The sequence below is a fragment of the Micropterus salmoides genome, unplaced genomic scaffold (genome assembly GCF_014851395.1).
Source record: "Micropterus salmoides isolate LMB-PRFRI ecotype aquatic unplaced genomic scaffold, ASM1485139v1 Ms_hic_scaffold_16, whole genome shotgun sequence".
Lineage (NCBI taxonomy): Eukaryota > Metazoa > Chordata > Actinopteri > Centrarchiformes > Centrarchidae > Micropterus > Micropterus salmoides.
This window is the reverse complement of record NW_024040707.1, coordinates 24,424,050-24,439,698: the sequence shown is the minus strand read 5'-3', so window position 1 is coordinate 24,439,698 and position 15,649 is coordinate 24,424,050. Positions and strand designations below refer to the sequence as shown.

At 41.5% G+C, this 15,649-nt stretch overlaps 1 protein-coding gene across 1 annotated transcript in view; it reads left to right on the top strand.

Annotated features, from left to right (window-relative positions):
• Positions 1-15,649, top strand: part of LOC119905968 (protein piccolo-like) — a 28,920-nt gene continuing 13,271 nt past the window's right edge. The window contains exons 1-2 of the mRNA XM_038723412.1: positions 1-461; positions 14,435-15,020. Of these exons, the coding sequence (XP_038579340.1) occupies positions 277-461; positions 14,435-15,020 (771 nt within the window). The 5' untranslated portion in view covers positions 1-276. The remainder of the gene's footprint in view (positions 462-14,434; positions 15,021-15,649) is intronic.

The window sequence follows — 15,649 nt, the reverse complement described above, 5'->3', positions numbered from 1 at the left end:
CAGCAGCACAGACAGCCACAGAGAGCGTGTCAGCGTCTGTGATTCTGCGGCGCGCTCCCGTCATCACGTCAGGAGGCAGCCCGCTGGTCCTGAAGCTGACGCGGATGATCATGGCGGTGATTGAAGAGCAACGCTGAGTTCGTTCTTCCAGTTTTCTCCCCCTTTTCCATTAATTCTTTTTGATTACATAAAAGGACAACATAGTGAAAAAAAACACTGCAGATTTGGCCTTATACCTTTCTCCACCTCCCTCCCGTCTCCTGAGCCGAGACTGAGATGGGGAACGAAGCAAGTATGGAGGGCGGCGGGCAGCCTGGTGAGCCAGGAACTGCTGGGATGATGGGGTCGGTGATGACTGGACCTGCAACAGGACCGGGGGTAGGGCAGCACATGAAGCCGGTCAACGGAGCTGCCGCAGGAGGGGGGATGGGAGTCGGAGGACCTGGGATGGAAATGACGAGGTAGGAGCAGCAGTTTAGGCGTTTTGGGTAAATGGGGATGGGTGGTATTCTGGGTTTATTACATCCCAGTGTGTGTTTTAACACGAACACGGTTGATTAATAGCCAGACACCAGCTGACGTTTGGTTCAGATTTTACAGGGATGGCATTAACAGGGTGTAACAAAGTGTTTCTCTCTCTCGTGCATGATGTAAAGGAGGACATATGAGGATCTGAGTGTGTTATTAACAGGAGAGGAGTGATTATCCCGTGTCACACTGGATGCTGAAATTAAAAACCTGAGAGCTGTCCGTGGTGCTGAAATGGTTCATTTGAACAGTTTGACATTGCATGTTAACGTGGCTTACAACCACCATGCCCCTGTGCTCTACGTTGCTGTTGTCATCAGCTAGCCTCTACAGTTGCTATTTTGATCTCAGATTTGATTTTATTCTATATTATACTGAAAAATACAAAACTGAGCCCTTGTTTGTCTCTATTACCAATTGAGAGCTGTAATGTTTAAGGGTGTCATTTATAAAAAAATGACCATGAGATGTTTCTGTGGTCTGTGTTGGAGATATGATACAGCTGGATGCTTCTTTCTGCATGGGCAATGTTTTGTGCATGTGTGCAAGTGTGTGTGTTCGTATGTTAAGGGCTTTGGCTGGCTAGGCTTATGTTCGATGGTGTGTATGGAGTAGGCTTACTAGTATTATCAGTAACACCACCGTTTCCTGTTAAGGCTGCAGTAGGCAATTCTTTTAAAAATAACTTTTTGTTATTTTTGCTATGAATGTCAATATATCCTGACAGTAGTACATGGAACAGATCATCTATGAAAAATCAGGTTCCTCTGGCTCCTCCTACTGCTCCTAATGCCAGTTGCAAAAATCCACCACTCCCTGGTCAAAACAACCAATCAGAACCAGGAGCAGTCTCTAATGCAGTATCAATCACTGCTCATGCACACTTGATACCATGGCGTTCGACGAGTGGCAAAGAGGCATGATGACAAACAGTAAGGAATGGCTTTTGAGTGAGGAACAGCTTTTGAAGGGGAGCAGTGAGGTTGTTTCTCAGCCACTGTGTTTGCAAAACGAAGCCGTGCTGAAGATATTGAGCTTGACTGAGGGAGAGCATGCACGAGGAGGGGGGCTGCACAACGTGTGCAAGAGCAGTGACTGACACTCCGTTAGAGACTGCTCCTGGCTCTGATTGGTTATTTTGACCATGGAGCGGTGGATTCTTTCAAATGGAATTAAGAGCAGAGGGAGGAGCCAGAGGAACCTGATTTTTTTTGCTGACATATAAATAATACATTTGCATTTCAAAAAATGTCATGTTATGGCAGATATATTTAGACGTGTAATAGCAGAATCAACAAACCATGATATTTTCTATTCAGCATCTCCACAGTAAGAATTTGGGGATATTTTATTTGTCATTATTATTTAAAGCTGCTATGTGGACAATGAATTGACACATTACATTCATTCAGCTAGAATGATTAGATGGCGGAGGTAGAATGCCATGTCAGCAAACTTTAATGCAGCCTTTTACACAAGAAAATGACAATATTTAATCTTTATCACAATTAAAATAAGCAAAATCCCACTTGTAATCTCATCTCAAAATGCTGATATTGTCAATATACAGTATCTCCCAGTTTAGCATCTCCTGGATATAGTAAACAGGCTACTACATAACCATACCATGCCATAACATCAACAGAACTATAACAAACACCATATGTCATATGCCACTAAATCATGCTATTCCATAAAGCAACACAACTCCATCTCTAATCTCTGATTTATTTTGTCTCATCTTATGCAGATGCTAAATTCTATAGTCTTTACCAGAATCCAGGAATCCCAATTTACAGTGCCACCACATCAATAAAACCCTTCTCTAGTCAGGCTATGTTACAGAGGCCTACACAGGTTGATGTTTTGAGGAAATAATACCTGACTACGGCTACAGCTGGTATACACACATCAGGGCCTGTGTGTGGGGGTTATTTTCAGGACAAATCCAAGGTTTGATCCATGGCTCTGTAGAAGAGAAGAGAAGAGAAGAGAAGAGAAGAGAAGAGGAGCACAGGACTATCCAGCATTATATAACACAGCGACTCAGACACCAGATGACAGCTTTAGCTCGCCTCTGATGAACGACAGCAGAGCTGAACTGCATTACTCTGTTTAGGGGATTCACAGTGATGTAGTTGCTTTTATAAAATATTTGGTGTTTCTGCAGGTTTCAGCACTCCTGATAAATCACTGCCAACATTTCAAATTCATTCTAAATAAAACGCGAGGGTCTTGCAACATGCAGTACCTCACATTAAGTATTTATAATGGCATAATACACGGCCAACAGATTGAATCACAAGCAGTAATTGCACCTCTCACCCTCACACACTCCCTCCCTCTTCTACACTGCTCTGCCTGACTGCCTGCTTATATTACTTTTTCTCCCGCTGTCTCACTCTGCCTCTGCGCACATGTCTTCTTTCTCTTCCTTTTTCTCTCTGTCTCTATGTCCTTCTGTCTTCTCATCCTTCGGCACACTTGCTTCTTCATATAGGAGAGAGGATTTCTCTCTGCTTCTTAAAGAGGTGGCATAATGCTAATTTTCAGGTTCAAAATCCTATTTAGGGGTTCTAGCAGAACAGGTTTACATGGTTTAATTTTCAAAAAAACATCATATTTTTGTCATACTGCATATTGCTGCAGCTCTTTTTTTCACCCTGTGTGTGAAGGCTTTGATTTACCAATGGAGTGATACATCTTGTCTCTAAATGATCTTTGTTGGGAGTTGCACATGTGCAGTTCCTAGTTAAGAACTACTAGCCAACCAGAAGCAGAGAAGGGCGGGCAAATGAGAAGAGAAGAGAGCCAATTAGTGTTTTTGAGGGCGTGTCCGACTAGACGCTTGGCAAGCATTATATGAGGCGCATTTAGCTTTCATCCCTGTGATGTCACAGGGATGAAAGGGAAATGGCAAGTAGTTCAAGTAGTTCAGAGCAGAGTATTCTGTGGGAGATGGGAACTCCCTTTAGGGTGGACCTTTTCACTTTGCAAACCTATTACATGCACAAAAATGAATATAACTCAATAAAGGAGAGGGGAAAAGCTAAAAAGCAGAATACCACCTCTTTAATTAACACACCACTCATTTATTATTATGTGATTATAAAACTGTCATCATTCAAAGATTTTCTCAATGTGAACCTACTTGAAAGACCAAAACCAACAATTAAAACTGCAAGCAGCGTTGGGCGGGCCCTGACTTGTGCCGGGGAGTGTCGCGGAGATGTGGTTCTGAAGTATCACTACTTTTGCACTGTTCAGGAAGGAGTCAAACGTCACTACCTGTTTCCCCTGTGTGGTGCTAGAGAACACCTGCTAATCGTAGGATGTGTACCAGTACATGAAGTGTGGACCGCGTGGTGAAAATGAAATATATATATATATAATGATATAAAAACTTCCTGTTTCATGACGAATCATCGATATTGGACACTGTGCCAGTTAAACAAAAACTCACATGCTTCATAACAGAGCATCATCAGTGTCTTAAGGCTCTTGTGAGACTGTTTTAAGGTAGATGGTGCCAATGTGCTAGGAGTAGTACATCACAGCATAAAACTTTCTTTTGCCAGTGGGTGGCGCTTTTACGTTGAGTGAATGAAAATGGATGTGTTCAGGACAGAACTCTCAGCCTTAGATGTGAGCATGTACACTGAAGTGATAACAACTTGTTTCATGGCAAATCATCAATTTTCAACGCAATGCCATGGACACGCCCATCGACAAAAATGCACAGATAGCAAATCTTTTAACTATCGGTGCCTTTAGAATGCACGGCATGCACACATTTTAAGTCGATACGATTAATTCTGTAGTAGGAGTTTGTTAAAGTAAATACCGTGTAAAAGGAATGAAATTGCACAATCAAATCAAAATGGCTGACTTCCTGTTGCGTTTTGGGTATGACTTCAATAGGCTTTTTTTGTGTATCTTGGGATGATACCACAAAAGTTTCGTTCATTTGGATGAAAGAGGCCGTAGGGGCTGCATTGTTGGTGGTTCACTACTGCTAACAGGTGGCGCTATAAAGATGAGTGAATTTTGTCCTTTAGATATGTTCAGGGTGGGACCCTTATGAAACGTGAAATTTAGTACAGATTTGAGTATGTACAGTGAAGTTGCAGTGAACTTCCTGTTTGATGGCGAACCATCGAACTGGCTGTTGAACTTGCCATGCCACAAACAAGCTGCACAAAAACTCACCAGCTTCACAACAGAGCATCATCAAAGTCTTAAGGCTCTTCTGAGACTGTTTTGAGGTCGGTGTGGCCAACCTGCTAAGAGTAGTACATAATAGCGGGTAATTTGACACTTCCTGTTGCTAGTGGGTGGTGCTATGACTTTTAGAGAAGGTTGATTTAGTGATGTACTCAGGGCAGGACTGTTATCATACATGTACATTTTGGAACAGATGTGAGCATATACACTGAAGTTATAACCGCTCTGTAGGGAGCAAGCCATTTTGCCATGCCCATGCAGGAAAACCATATGACACGTAAATTCTCCCTTGAATTTTGTGCAAAGTTTGGTGAGTTTTTGAGGATGTTAAGGCAAAATTGAGGTTACTTTGCAGAAAACAGAAGACAAAGAAGAAGAAAATTAAAGCTGCAAGCAGCGTTGGGCAGGCGTCAAGGTGTGAGGCAGCCGCCTTGCAGATTCTGGAGCTCTGCCACTGCGGCTGTGAATTTGCCACGAGCTTCAGATGCTGCACAAAGGTGTTAAACATCACTTCCGGTGTCCCCTTTGTGGTGCAGAGCACTTGTCACTATTTATTATAACTGAATATTGGCATGAAAATGTGTTCGGGGAGGGACTGAATTTACAACAACTTCCTACTTTATGGCAAATCATCAATTTTGGACGACACGCCGTTTCACAAAAACTTACTATTGTACAACTTTGAATTGTGAGTGGGATTAGACTAGACTGCGAAAATCTGAAGTCGGTCGGACTAATTCTCTAGCATGAGTTCGTTAAAGTAAGGAGTGTGTAAATCATCCAAAAATGACCATGAAATTCAAAATGGCCAAGTTCATGTTGGGTTTAGGGCATCACTCCAAGAGGCTTCTTGATTCGTCTAGACATGATACATGTCAAAGAAATTTCATCTATGTAGGTGAAACCTGCTGCGGGTGCTGCTTTGTTAAAGGTAATTTCCAGTTTCCAGCAAGTGGCGCTAATGACTATGGGTGAATGTTGGCATGTGGATGTGTTCAGGGCGGGACTAACAACTTCCTGTTTCATGGCGAATAATTGATTTTTGATACACCAAAAATCAATCTGCACCACGGGGGCCGTGCGAGCCAACCCGGGCGCCCCACGAATGTCAAGGGAGCCGAGGTTGCGGGCCCTCTAAGCGATGAACGAGATTCTCTGTGTAATGTCAAAATCCTATGTACTCGAATTACATTTTCCTGCACTGTTCAGTTTGCAATACCAGCACCACCTATTGTCCGAATTGCATGAAATGTCGCATACAGCGTCGGGGGCCCGTAGTGAATAAATGACCAGTTTCATATAATATATAAAATTAATGTAAGTCAATGTGATTTTTTGAAACATATTTAATTTGCAATAACAGCGCCACCTATAGGCATCTTAGGGTCAACTATGGTCACTGGAGTCGGGAGAGCATCCTGAACAATTCGGCTCAGGTTTCATGTCAATGCAACTTGTGCTTTTAGAAGAACAAATAATTACGGGCTAATTGCACCATTTTTTTCCACAGCCCCTGAGGAAGGCATGCCACCACCAAGTTTGGTTTTAATCGGCCATTCCAAACTTAAGATATAACATCACTTCGTTTTTAACATTCGGCATAAACATTTGTTAGCTTCTAATTGGAACAGTTTTTCGTGTATGGATCTGGGGACCACAAACTTTTATCAGCTTCATGCAAAGATGGTCTGTACCAAGTTTGGTGCCAGTGGGACTTGCGGCTTCGGTGGAGTTAATTAAAATAGGTTTTGCAGTTTCTGCAATTTTGTGGTGTCTTTCTATGGTGCCTGCCCGTAGGAATGAGGTAAAAAATCGATTCTTAAATGCATTGCGATGCGGATGTGGGAAATTCTAAATCTATTAACAAATGTCAAAAATGTTTTATCTAAATAATAATTAATAACATAATGTTCACGAAATGCAAATGGCAGAACTCTCTTAAGTGCAGGGGAGCAGCGCCTGGACAGTCGGTGGTGTGCACACAACAGAGACCAGTGATCTCTGTTACTGGTCTCAGACTAGTGTTCCCCTTGTATTCGACACATTGCACAAGCTGATGAATGAATGACCACCCTACTAAAATTTAGTATGCTCATCAATATGCGCAACTAATTATTTTCACTGGCACAGTGAAAAGTAAAGTCTGTTGTTTCCGCAGTTGCTGGAAAAGTGAAGGTGGTTAGCACTAGGTACATAAGTACATCTTGAAGTACATCTAAGCTACTTAAATTTTTTTTATATTTTATAGTTATGTCACATACATACATACATACATACATACATACATACACACACAGTGGGGAGAACAAGTATTTGATACACTGCTGATTTTGCAGGTTTTCCTACTTACAAAGCATGTAGAGGTCTGTAATTTATATCATAGGTACAGTTCAACTGAATCTAAAACAAAAATCCAGAAAATCACATTGTATGATTTTTAAATAATTAATTAGCATTTTAATGCATGACATAAGTGTTTGGTACATCAGAAAAGCAGAACTTAATATTTGGTACAGAAACCTTTGTTTGAAATGACAAAGATCATACGTTTCCTGTTGTTCTTGACCAGGTTTGCACACACTGCAGCAGGGATTTTGGTCCTTCTCCAGATCCTTCAGGTTTCGGGGCTGTCGCTGGGCAATACGGACTTTCAGCTCCATCCAAAGATTTTCTATTGGGTTCAGGTCTGGAGACTGGATAGGCCACTCCAGGACCTTGAGATGCTTCTTACGGAGTCACTCCTTAGTGTCCCTGGCTGTGTGTTTCGGGTCGTAGTCATGCTGGAAGACCCAGCCACGACCAGTCTTCAATGTTCTTACTGAGGGAAGGAGGTTGTTGGCCAAGATCTCGCGATAGATGGCCCCATCAATCCTCCCCTCAATACGTTGCAGTCGTCCTGTCCCCTTTGCAGAAAAGCATCCCCAAAGATTGATGTTTCCACCTACATGCTTCACGGTTGGGATGGTGTTCTTGGGGTTGTACTCATCCTTCTTCTTCCTCCAAAAACGTCAAGTGGAGTTTAGACCATAAAGCTCTATTTTTGTCTCATCAGACCACATGACCTTCTCCCATTCCTCCTCTGGATCATCCAGATTGTCAAAGGCAAACTTCAGACGGGCCTGGACATGCGCTGGCTTGAGCAGGGGGACCTTGCGTGCGCTGCAGGATTTTAATCCATGAGTGTGTTACTAATGGTTTTCTTTGAGACTGTGGTCCCAGCTCTCTTCAGGTCATTGACCAGGTCCTGCCGTGTAGTTCTGGGCTGATCCCTCACCTTCCTCATGATCATTGATGCCCCACGAGGTGAAATCTTGCATGGAGCCCTAGACTGAGGGAGATTGGCCATCTTGAACTTCTTCCATTTTCTAGTAATTGCGCCAACAGTTGTTGCCTTCTCACCAAGCTGCTTGCCCAATGTCATAGCCCATCCCAGCCTTGTGCAGGTCTACAACTTTATCCTTGATGTCCTTACACAGCTCTCTGGTCTCTGGCCATTGTGGAGAGGTTGGAATCTGTTTGAGTGTGTGGACAGGTGTCTTTTATACAGGTAACGAGTTCAAACAGGTGCAGTTAATACAGGCAATGAGTGGAGAACAGGAGGGCTTCTTAAAGAATAACTAACAGGTCTGTGAGAGCCGGAATTCTTACTGGTTGGTAGGTGATCATATACTTGTGTAATGCAATAAAATGCAAATTAATTATTTAAAAATCATACAATGTGATTTTCTGGATTTTTGTTTTAGATTCCGTCTCACACAGTTGAAGTGTACCTATGATAAAAATTACAGACCTCTACATGATTTGTAAGTAGGAAAACCTGCAAAATCAGCAGGATATCAAATACTTGTTCTTCCCACTGTATATATACACACACACACACACACACATATACATATATATATATATATATAACTATAAAATATAAAAAGTTTGAATTAGCTTAGATGTAACTAAGCTACTTTTGCCACGTTGCTGTAGCTTAGCTTGTTACATTTCACTGGGGGGTAGCTTCTGTGTAGTGAAGCTTCATTTAATGTAGAGTAACTAGTAGCTTAGCGCACTACATTTTCCAAGTAGCTTGCCCAACACTGGTTAACAGTGTTCAACTTACACACAGGTGAAGATGATTGGCTGAATAAACAACAAAGCACTTTGATGTGTGCTGTGACCCAGCAGTTGCTGGGCAGAAATTGACAAAGCTAACTGTGATTGGTTCAGTTAAAGTTTTGCACATTTAAGTCATTTCAACTTCCATCTTTGACAGGATAACAACTTTCAGCTTTTTGGGTGTGAATGCAGAGTCCTGCTGAGTCAGCATTCACAGCCCAAGTTCCTCCTAAGAGAGGAGGAGAAAAGGAGAAAGAGGAGAGGATGGGAGGATGGTTAGAGTAGGAGAAAAGGAGCAGAGAAGGGTTTTATTTATTTCCTGTCAGTTTGCAGCAGAGAGAATAAAGAAACACTGTGTGTGTGTGTGTGTGTGTGTGTGTGTGTGTGTGTGTGTGTGTGTGTGTGTGTGTGACGTCATCTATAGAGGGTAGCAGCCTTGGGAACTCGTCTCAAGATTTTTTTTTTAACTCGCTGGTTTGATCAAAACTTTAAATCTTCCTGCATCATTTTACACCAGAAATGTAGTATGTGAGGACACAAACTGCAAGTGTTGGGCACTTGTGATCCATATCCAGCACCCACTGCCATATTTCTGCCATTAAAAACCGCCAGGTCCCTGCCAGAGCTGGACTGCAGTGATGTTTCCATTTAACTTGTGGAGAATCCCTCACCTTACACCTTACACCTTGCACCTTACCTCACTGATTAGTGCATCCAATAGCACAACAACTATCCAGCAGTTTGGTGACACAAAAGTAACAAACTCAAAGTAACAGTGTAGTCGATCACTGCTTCCTTGTCTTTTTTGCCCTCCAAGGGAGCGTAACCCATACAACATGATATCACGTGAAAACTATAAATTGCGTGACTTAGAGTGAGTGACCTCATCGCTAGAGTGTAGCAGTATTTGGAACTCATCTGAATTTTTTCTCTTGAACGCTGGCTTGACCACAATTCAACTCTTCATGCATCATGTTACACCAAAAATGTAAATTTTGTTCTGGTTGCTCACATGGGCACATTTGTGGAATCTTGTCCAATCTGTACCACAGATTTCTGTGGTACAGATTACAGAGATCTGTAAGACAGATCTGTGACAGCAGTTTACTAGCTACACCAGCAAGTGGCAGTAGCGATATTGCCTCCCATAAGTTGACAGAATATCCACTGTAGTACCTAGCTTCAACGTCATCTGTAGGAGACAACAAGGAGAAGGATGGTAGCCTGGTTTCAACCAGCAGCTAAAAAATAAAGTAGAATCAATGCTCATGATTCAGGATCAAGTTTATCCTTGTCATCTTCATGTTAGTCTGCTGTGCAGTTTGCTAATTTTGTGTTACCAGTGGTAAGTTTGATGTGTAAGTTAACATTACCCCATGTTACGTAACAATCTCACATGAAATCATTTAGTTCAAGTCCAGATATTATATGGATTTAACAATAATTGGTTATTCACACTAATCTTTTCGTGTGACAACACCGAAGAAATGACACTTAGCTACAATGTAAAGTATTGAGTGTACAGCTTTTATAACTGCTGTCCCCTCAAAATAACACATCACACAGACATTAATGTCTAAACCGCTAGCAACAAAAGTTAGTACACCCTTAAGTGAAAATGTCCACATTTGGCCCAATTAGCCATTTTGCCCTAATGTCATGTGACTCATTAGTGTTACAAGGTCTCAGGTGTGAATGGGGAGCAGGTGTGTCAAATTTGGTGTTATTGCTCTCACACTCCATCACACTAGTCAATGGAAGTTCAACGTGGCACCTTGTGGCAAAGAACTCTGAGAATCTGAAAAAAGAATTGTTGCCCCACGTAAAGATGGCCTAGGCTGAAACCCTGAAACTGAGCTGCAGCACGGTGGCCAAGACCATACAGCGGTTCAACAGGACAGGTTCCACTCAGAACAGGCTTCGCCATGGTCGACCAAAAGAAGTTGAGTGCACATGCTCATTGCTAATGTGGCCACACAAAATATTTTCATTTAGGGTTGTATTCACTTTTTATGCCAGAGGTTTAGACATTAATGGCTGCGTGATGTGTTATTTTGAAGGGATAGCAAATTTACACGTTATAAATGATGAAAAGGTGTAATCAAATATTTACAAAAATGTGAGGGGTGTACTCTGTATACTTTTGTGAGATACTGTATATTCTGCTTGTGCAATGATGCAGGTTATTTACTCATTAACATTATTTATTATTTATAAACAATAACTAAACCAGATGATTTTTACTGTGTTGGTCTGGAATTAGCAAAAATAAAATCGTATATTTTCAAAAAATAACTATGTGACATATAATATAAATGTTATTAATATCATTTTGAAAAATCAGCTTTTTACACAATAATAAGCACATGCCATATAAATACCAGGCTGTGTGTAATAGTGTAACACAGAGAGACATACTTGGACAAAGATATATTGTGTTAACAAACACTTTGAATGGCCACTCTCAGACAACTTGTGTTATAATATCATATTGTTATAAACACATAATAAAACACATTCTGAACAATCACCATGGCTATTATAAGACAATAGCCAGCTATTATAAGATAATAGCCAGGGTAAGATGACTAGCTTATCCCATCAAAGTGTGGAGAACTGATCTACTCAGGGTCACTATGTAAATAGTGCTTGATGTTTGTCAACTGCTGTAGAAGAAAGCCTAATTTTCTTCCAGGTCTGGTGGGCTTTCACGCTGTATGTTATAAATTAATAGTAGTCAGGTGTTTGCTAATATGTCAAGCAGAAGTTGATCAGAAGCAATAGCAACATCTTCACACAGTGCAACACACTGGTGTAGACAGAAAGTTAAAAGACAAAATAGTTGGCACACTTACTTGTTGCTGAAAAGAATAAGGTCAATACCGGTCCACTTCCATAATTCCCTTGTCAGATTGTCATGGTTGCAATATGTCTTCACTTTCAAGCCACCTGAACCTGAATCTTTCAAAGGCTTCTCATTTTTAGCTAGCAATCGTCAGTTTTGTTTGCTGAAAGCTAGATAGCATTAGCACATTGCTTTTGCAAGAGATGTATAATGTTTTGCTTTGGGGTATAAGGTATTGTGTGGAAATTCAATTCATTAGGTGAAAGTAGCAAGCCCTCACAGTTAACTGGCAGCTACTCTGATCAAATAGTTAGCAAAAGCAAAGTCTTGCATAAGTCTTTAAACTATTTTGGTCTTCAAAAATGGTGTTTTTACATGAATACAGTACACACAAAAGTCTTTGAATAAGCACACAAAGCAGCAACTATGCACTGATAATATAAATGAATAACAGTTAGCTGTTGCTTTTTCTATGTATAGGGCATAGCAGTTAGCAATAAGGTTTTGTCATGCATGTAGTACAATAAAACACACATACACACAGGTTTCCAAATGTTGTAGGTATGTGAATTCCAAACAGAACAAACTATCAATATAAATAGGGGGAATTTTATTTTTTCACAAAATCTACCACTCAAACAAAAGCTCAGTAGAATAAAAAAATATACATTTGGACTAGAAAGAAATAGAAGGAAAAACTTGGTCTTTGTGGGTTTGGTCAAACGATCCACATCACACACAATGTTTTCTTGAGATAGGCAGCGTGGAAAGTATTACCTGCAATGCCATGTCCAGGCCTGGCATGACCCATGATCGTTGTCTTCGCATGCCTCCTCCATTGCCTGTGGAAGGGATATGCATTTGTAGGGCTGGTGATCATACACCTTCCAATGCCATGCAGAGAAGAATTCTTCAATAGAATTCAAGAACAGAGAGTATGGGGGGAGATTTAGTGAAGTGAAAAGTGGGTGAACCATTTGTGGACCAAAGCAACTAACGGTGGAAACTAACGTCACAGATGATGACATACCTGGGATGCTCTGGCCCTGGTCATTAGGAATAACTAGTATGTTGTAGAGGTGTCCAGAAATGTGATAATGTGTGCAGTGTTGTATGGAACTAAGTATGATGGTGAAGGACACAGTTTTGTCTAAAAGCCGCACACATTGTTATGTTGCCACCATTTCTGCACCAGCGCCTTATTTTTGCAAGGTTGAAACCTGCCTTGTCCACATATATTAGCTTAATATGCATTGCAGCTGCATATGGTTCCATGACTCTCTGAAAGAGACAAGAGAAAACAATTTTAGCACGGTGCAAAAAGACAGATATCGGTGAATATGACACTGCACACTTGCAGATCCAGTTCCAAAGACAGGATAGTATCTGCACTTATTCATATCTCAGTTGTTTAACACTGAGTTTCTTCTGAAAGGGACTCTGTACAGCTGCTTCATCCTAACTATGTTACATTTTAGTAGACGAGACAGAGCAGAGAGACTCACTCTGTTGATGTTTTGGAACACTGTGTTATCTGCTAGTATGTGGTCCTGTAGTTTTCTGAGTTTGATGCAGATATTTGCAATGACCATATTTCCAATGTGGGTCTCCTGCTCTAGGGTGAACACTCAGCCTCTTTCACCAGATACTGGTTTTCTTGCAATTCTGTAAAAACATTTGATTGGTTTAGTAGTAGTGATCCTTGTAATTTCACTGCATATTACTGAACCAGTACCAGTGCTGTACAGCACTTACAGTTAATTACCGGTTCTCATTTCGAAATATCTGGATGATACATGCAACAGTATAGCGGTTGACATTTGGTTGAACCCGTTGCCCAGCTTCCCTCAAGCTCATACCATGATTGACAATATGGTCAACCACAACTCTGATTTCATCAGTTATTATGTTCCTTACTTCTCTTCGTCTCCCCTGCCCTCCTCCTACTTCTTCACCTCCTCATCCTCTGCCTCGTCCTCTTCCTCATCCTCTTCCTTCTTCGCCTCCTCGTCTTTGTCCTCCTCTTCTTCTTTTAATTCTCACCCCTCATACTCTGTGTTCAATGTCAGCCTCCATTGTTAGCCAAACCAAATGTTTACCTGTGATTATTTATAGTGCTCAAGCTCTCATTGGTAAGTGAACTAATTATCTAAAAGTGTTTTCACATGTGTTAATGTGGAATGCCAATTGGCAAAATCATGTAGCAAAACATAGTAATGTTTCCAGTTTTGCTGGAAGTGTATTATTGAATTGCAAACTGAGTGTAAAGAAGTGCGTTGTGTTTACAGTTTTGATCATAGGGGTGTATGGATATTTGATCACTTAACTTGTAACATATGTTAAATTCAATTAATTTCAGTTTTATTTATATAGCACCAATTCATAACAAAAGTCATCTCTTTGCACTTTTCATATGAGGCAGGTCTAGACTGTACTCTTTGTAATATTATTTACAGAGACCCAACAATTCCCACAGTGAGCAAGCACTTGGCAACAGAAGCAAGGAAAAACGTCTTTTTAAGAGGCAGAAACTTTGAGCAGAACTATAGCTCAGGGTGGCCGGTCATCTGACTCAACCAGTTTGGGTTGAGTGGGGAGGGGGGGGGGGCAGCCAACACACAATATCCATACAGAAAACATGAACTTTTAATGTAATTTAGACTTTACCAATAAGTGAAAGTCATAATCTGATTTGATGTTTATCTCTTTTGCTTTGTCCCTCTTTTTCAGGGGTCCAATGAGTCTGATGGGTAGCCCCAAGCCTGGCATGCATCAAGAAGGCCATGGAGGAAGAGGAATGACAGGAATAGGAGGAGGTGGAATGGGAGGAATAGGAGCAAGAGGTGAAATAGGAGGGGGCACGGGCACTGGTGGAGGAATAGGATCCCGAGCTGGTGAGCCCTACCGCCTGGCCGCTCACGAAAGTCCAACTCCCCCCCGACATCTGCAGTCAAGCCTGGGGCTCAGCACTGGGAAGGGCCCAGGTTCTGGCCATGGGATGGGTCACGATCTAGCCGGGTCCAGCATGGGAGGCCATGGAGGTCAAAGTCCTGGTCAGCATGCTTCCCGTCGAAACCTCCAAGTTGACTTCAGTGGTTCCAGGACAGGCTCTGTGTCTCCTGACCACGGAGTGACGCCCACCTCGCCCTACTCTGTGCCGCAGATTGCACCAATGCCGAGCAGCAAACTGTGCCCAGTTTGCACCACTACAGAGCTCTCCAACCGACCGACTGGACCCAACTACAACACCTGCACCCAGTGTAAGGCCACCGTCTGTAACCAGTGTGGATTCAACCCCAACCCGCACCTCACTGAGGTAGGTCAGGTTCGACAAGGAGATGTATGTGTGTATGTGTTTTTTTTCCCTGATGTATGTCTTTTCTTTGCCACTGTAAATTTGCTTAGAAAGAGAATATTCTTGTTGATTTTTGGCTGCTTCTACGGAATCAATAAATAAATAATGCTGATTTATAGTGTTTGGATATTAATATAATTTAATCCTTTAACAAAGGGAAGTTTATTCCAAAATTCACTGAAGTTTGAGTCTGAAAACAGATTGAGCAGATACAGACGATTTTATCTGGTCTGTGCGAGGAAGTGTTAATAAGACTGAACTGAACTGAGTGAAGGAAGTCAACGAGCCAGTGCAGAGAAAGTGATGTGAGAGAGATGGTTTGAGGCGAGGGAGATAAATGAGGTCAGTAAGAGAGATAGAGAGAGAGCATAAAAGCTGAGTGAAAATCAGTTTCAACAAATCCTTCCCTGCTCACTATTCCTCCTATTTTATTTTAGTTCCTATAGGAAAAAATGATAATGGCAAGATTTAACTACACTATTTTGCCAAAAGTTTTGGGTCGCCTGCCTTTATATGCACATGAAGGTTGATGACAACCCATTCTTAAACACTAGGATTTAATATGGAGCTGGCCCACGAATTGCAGATAT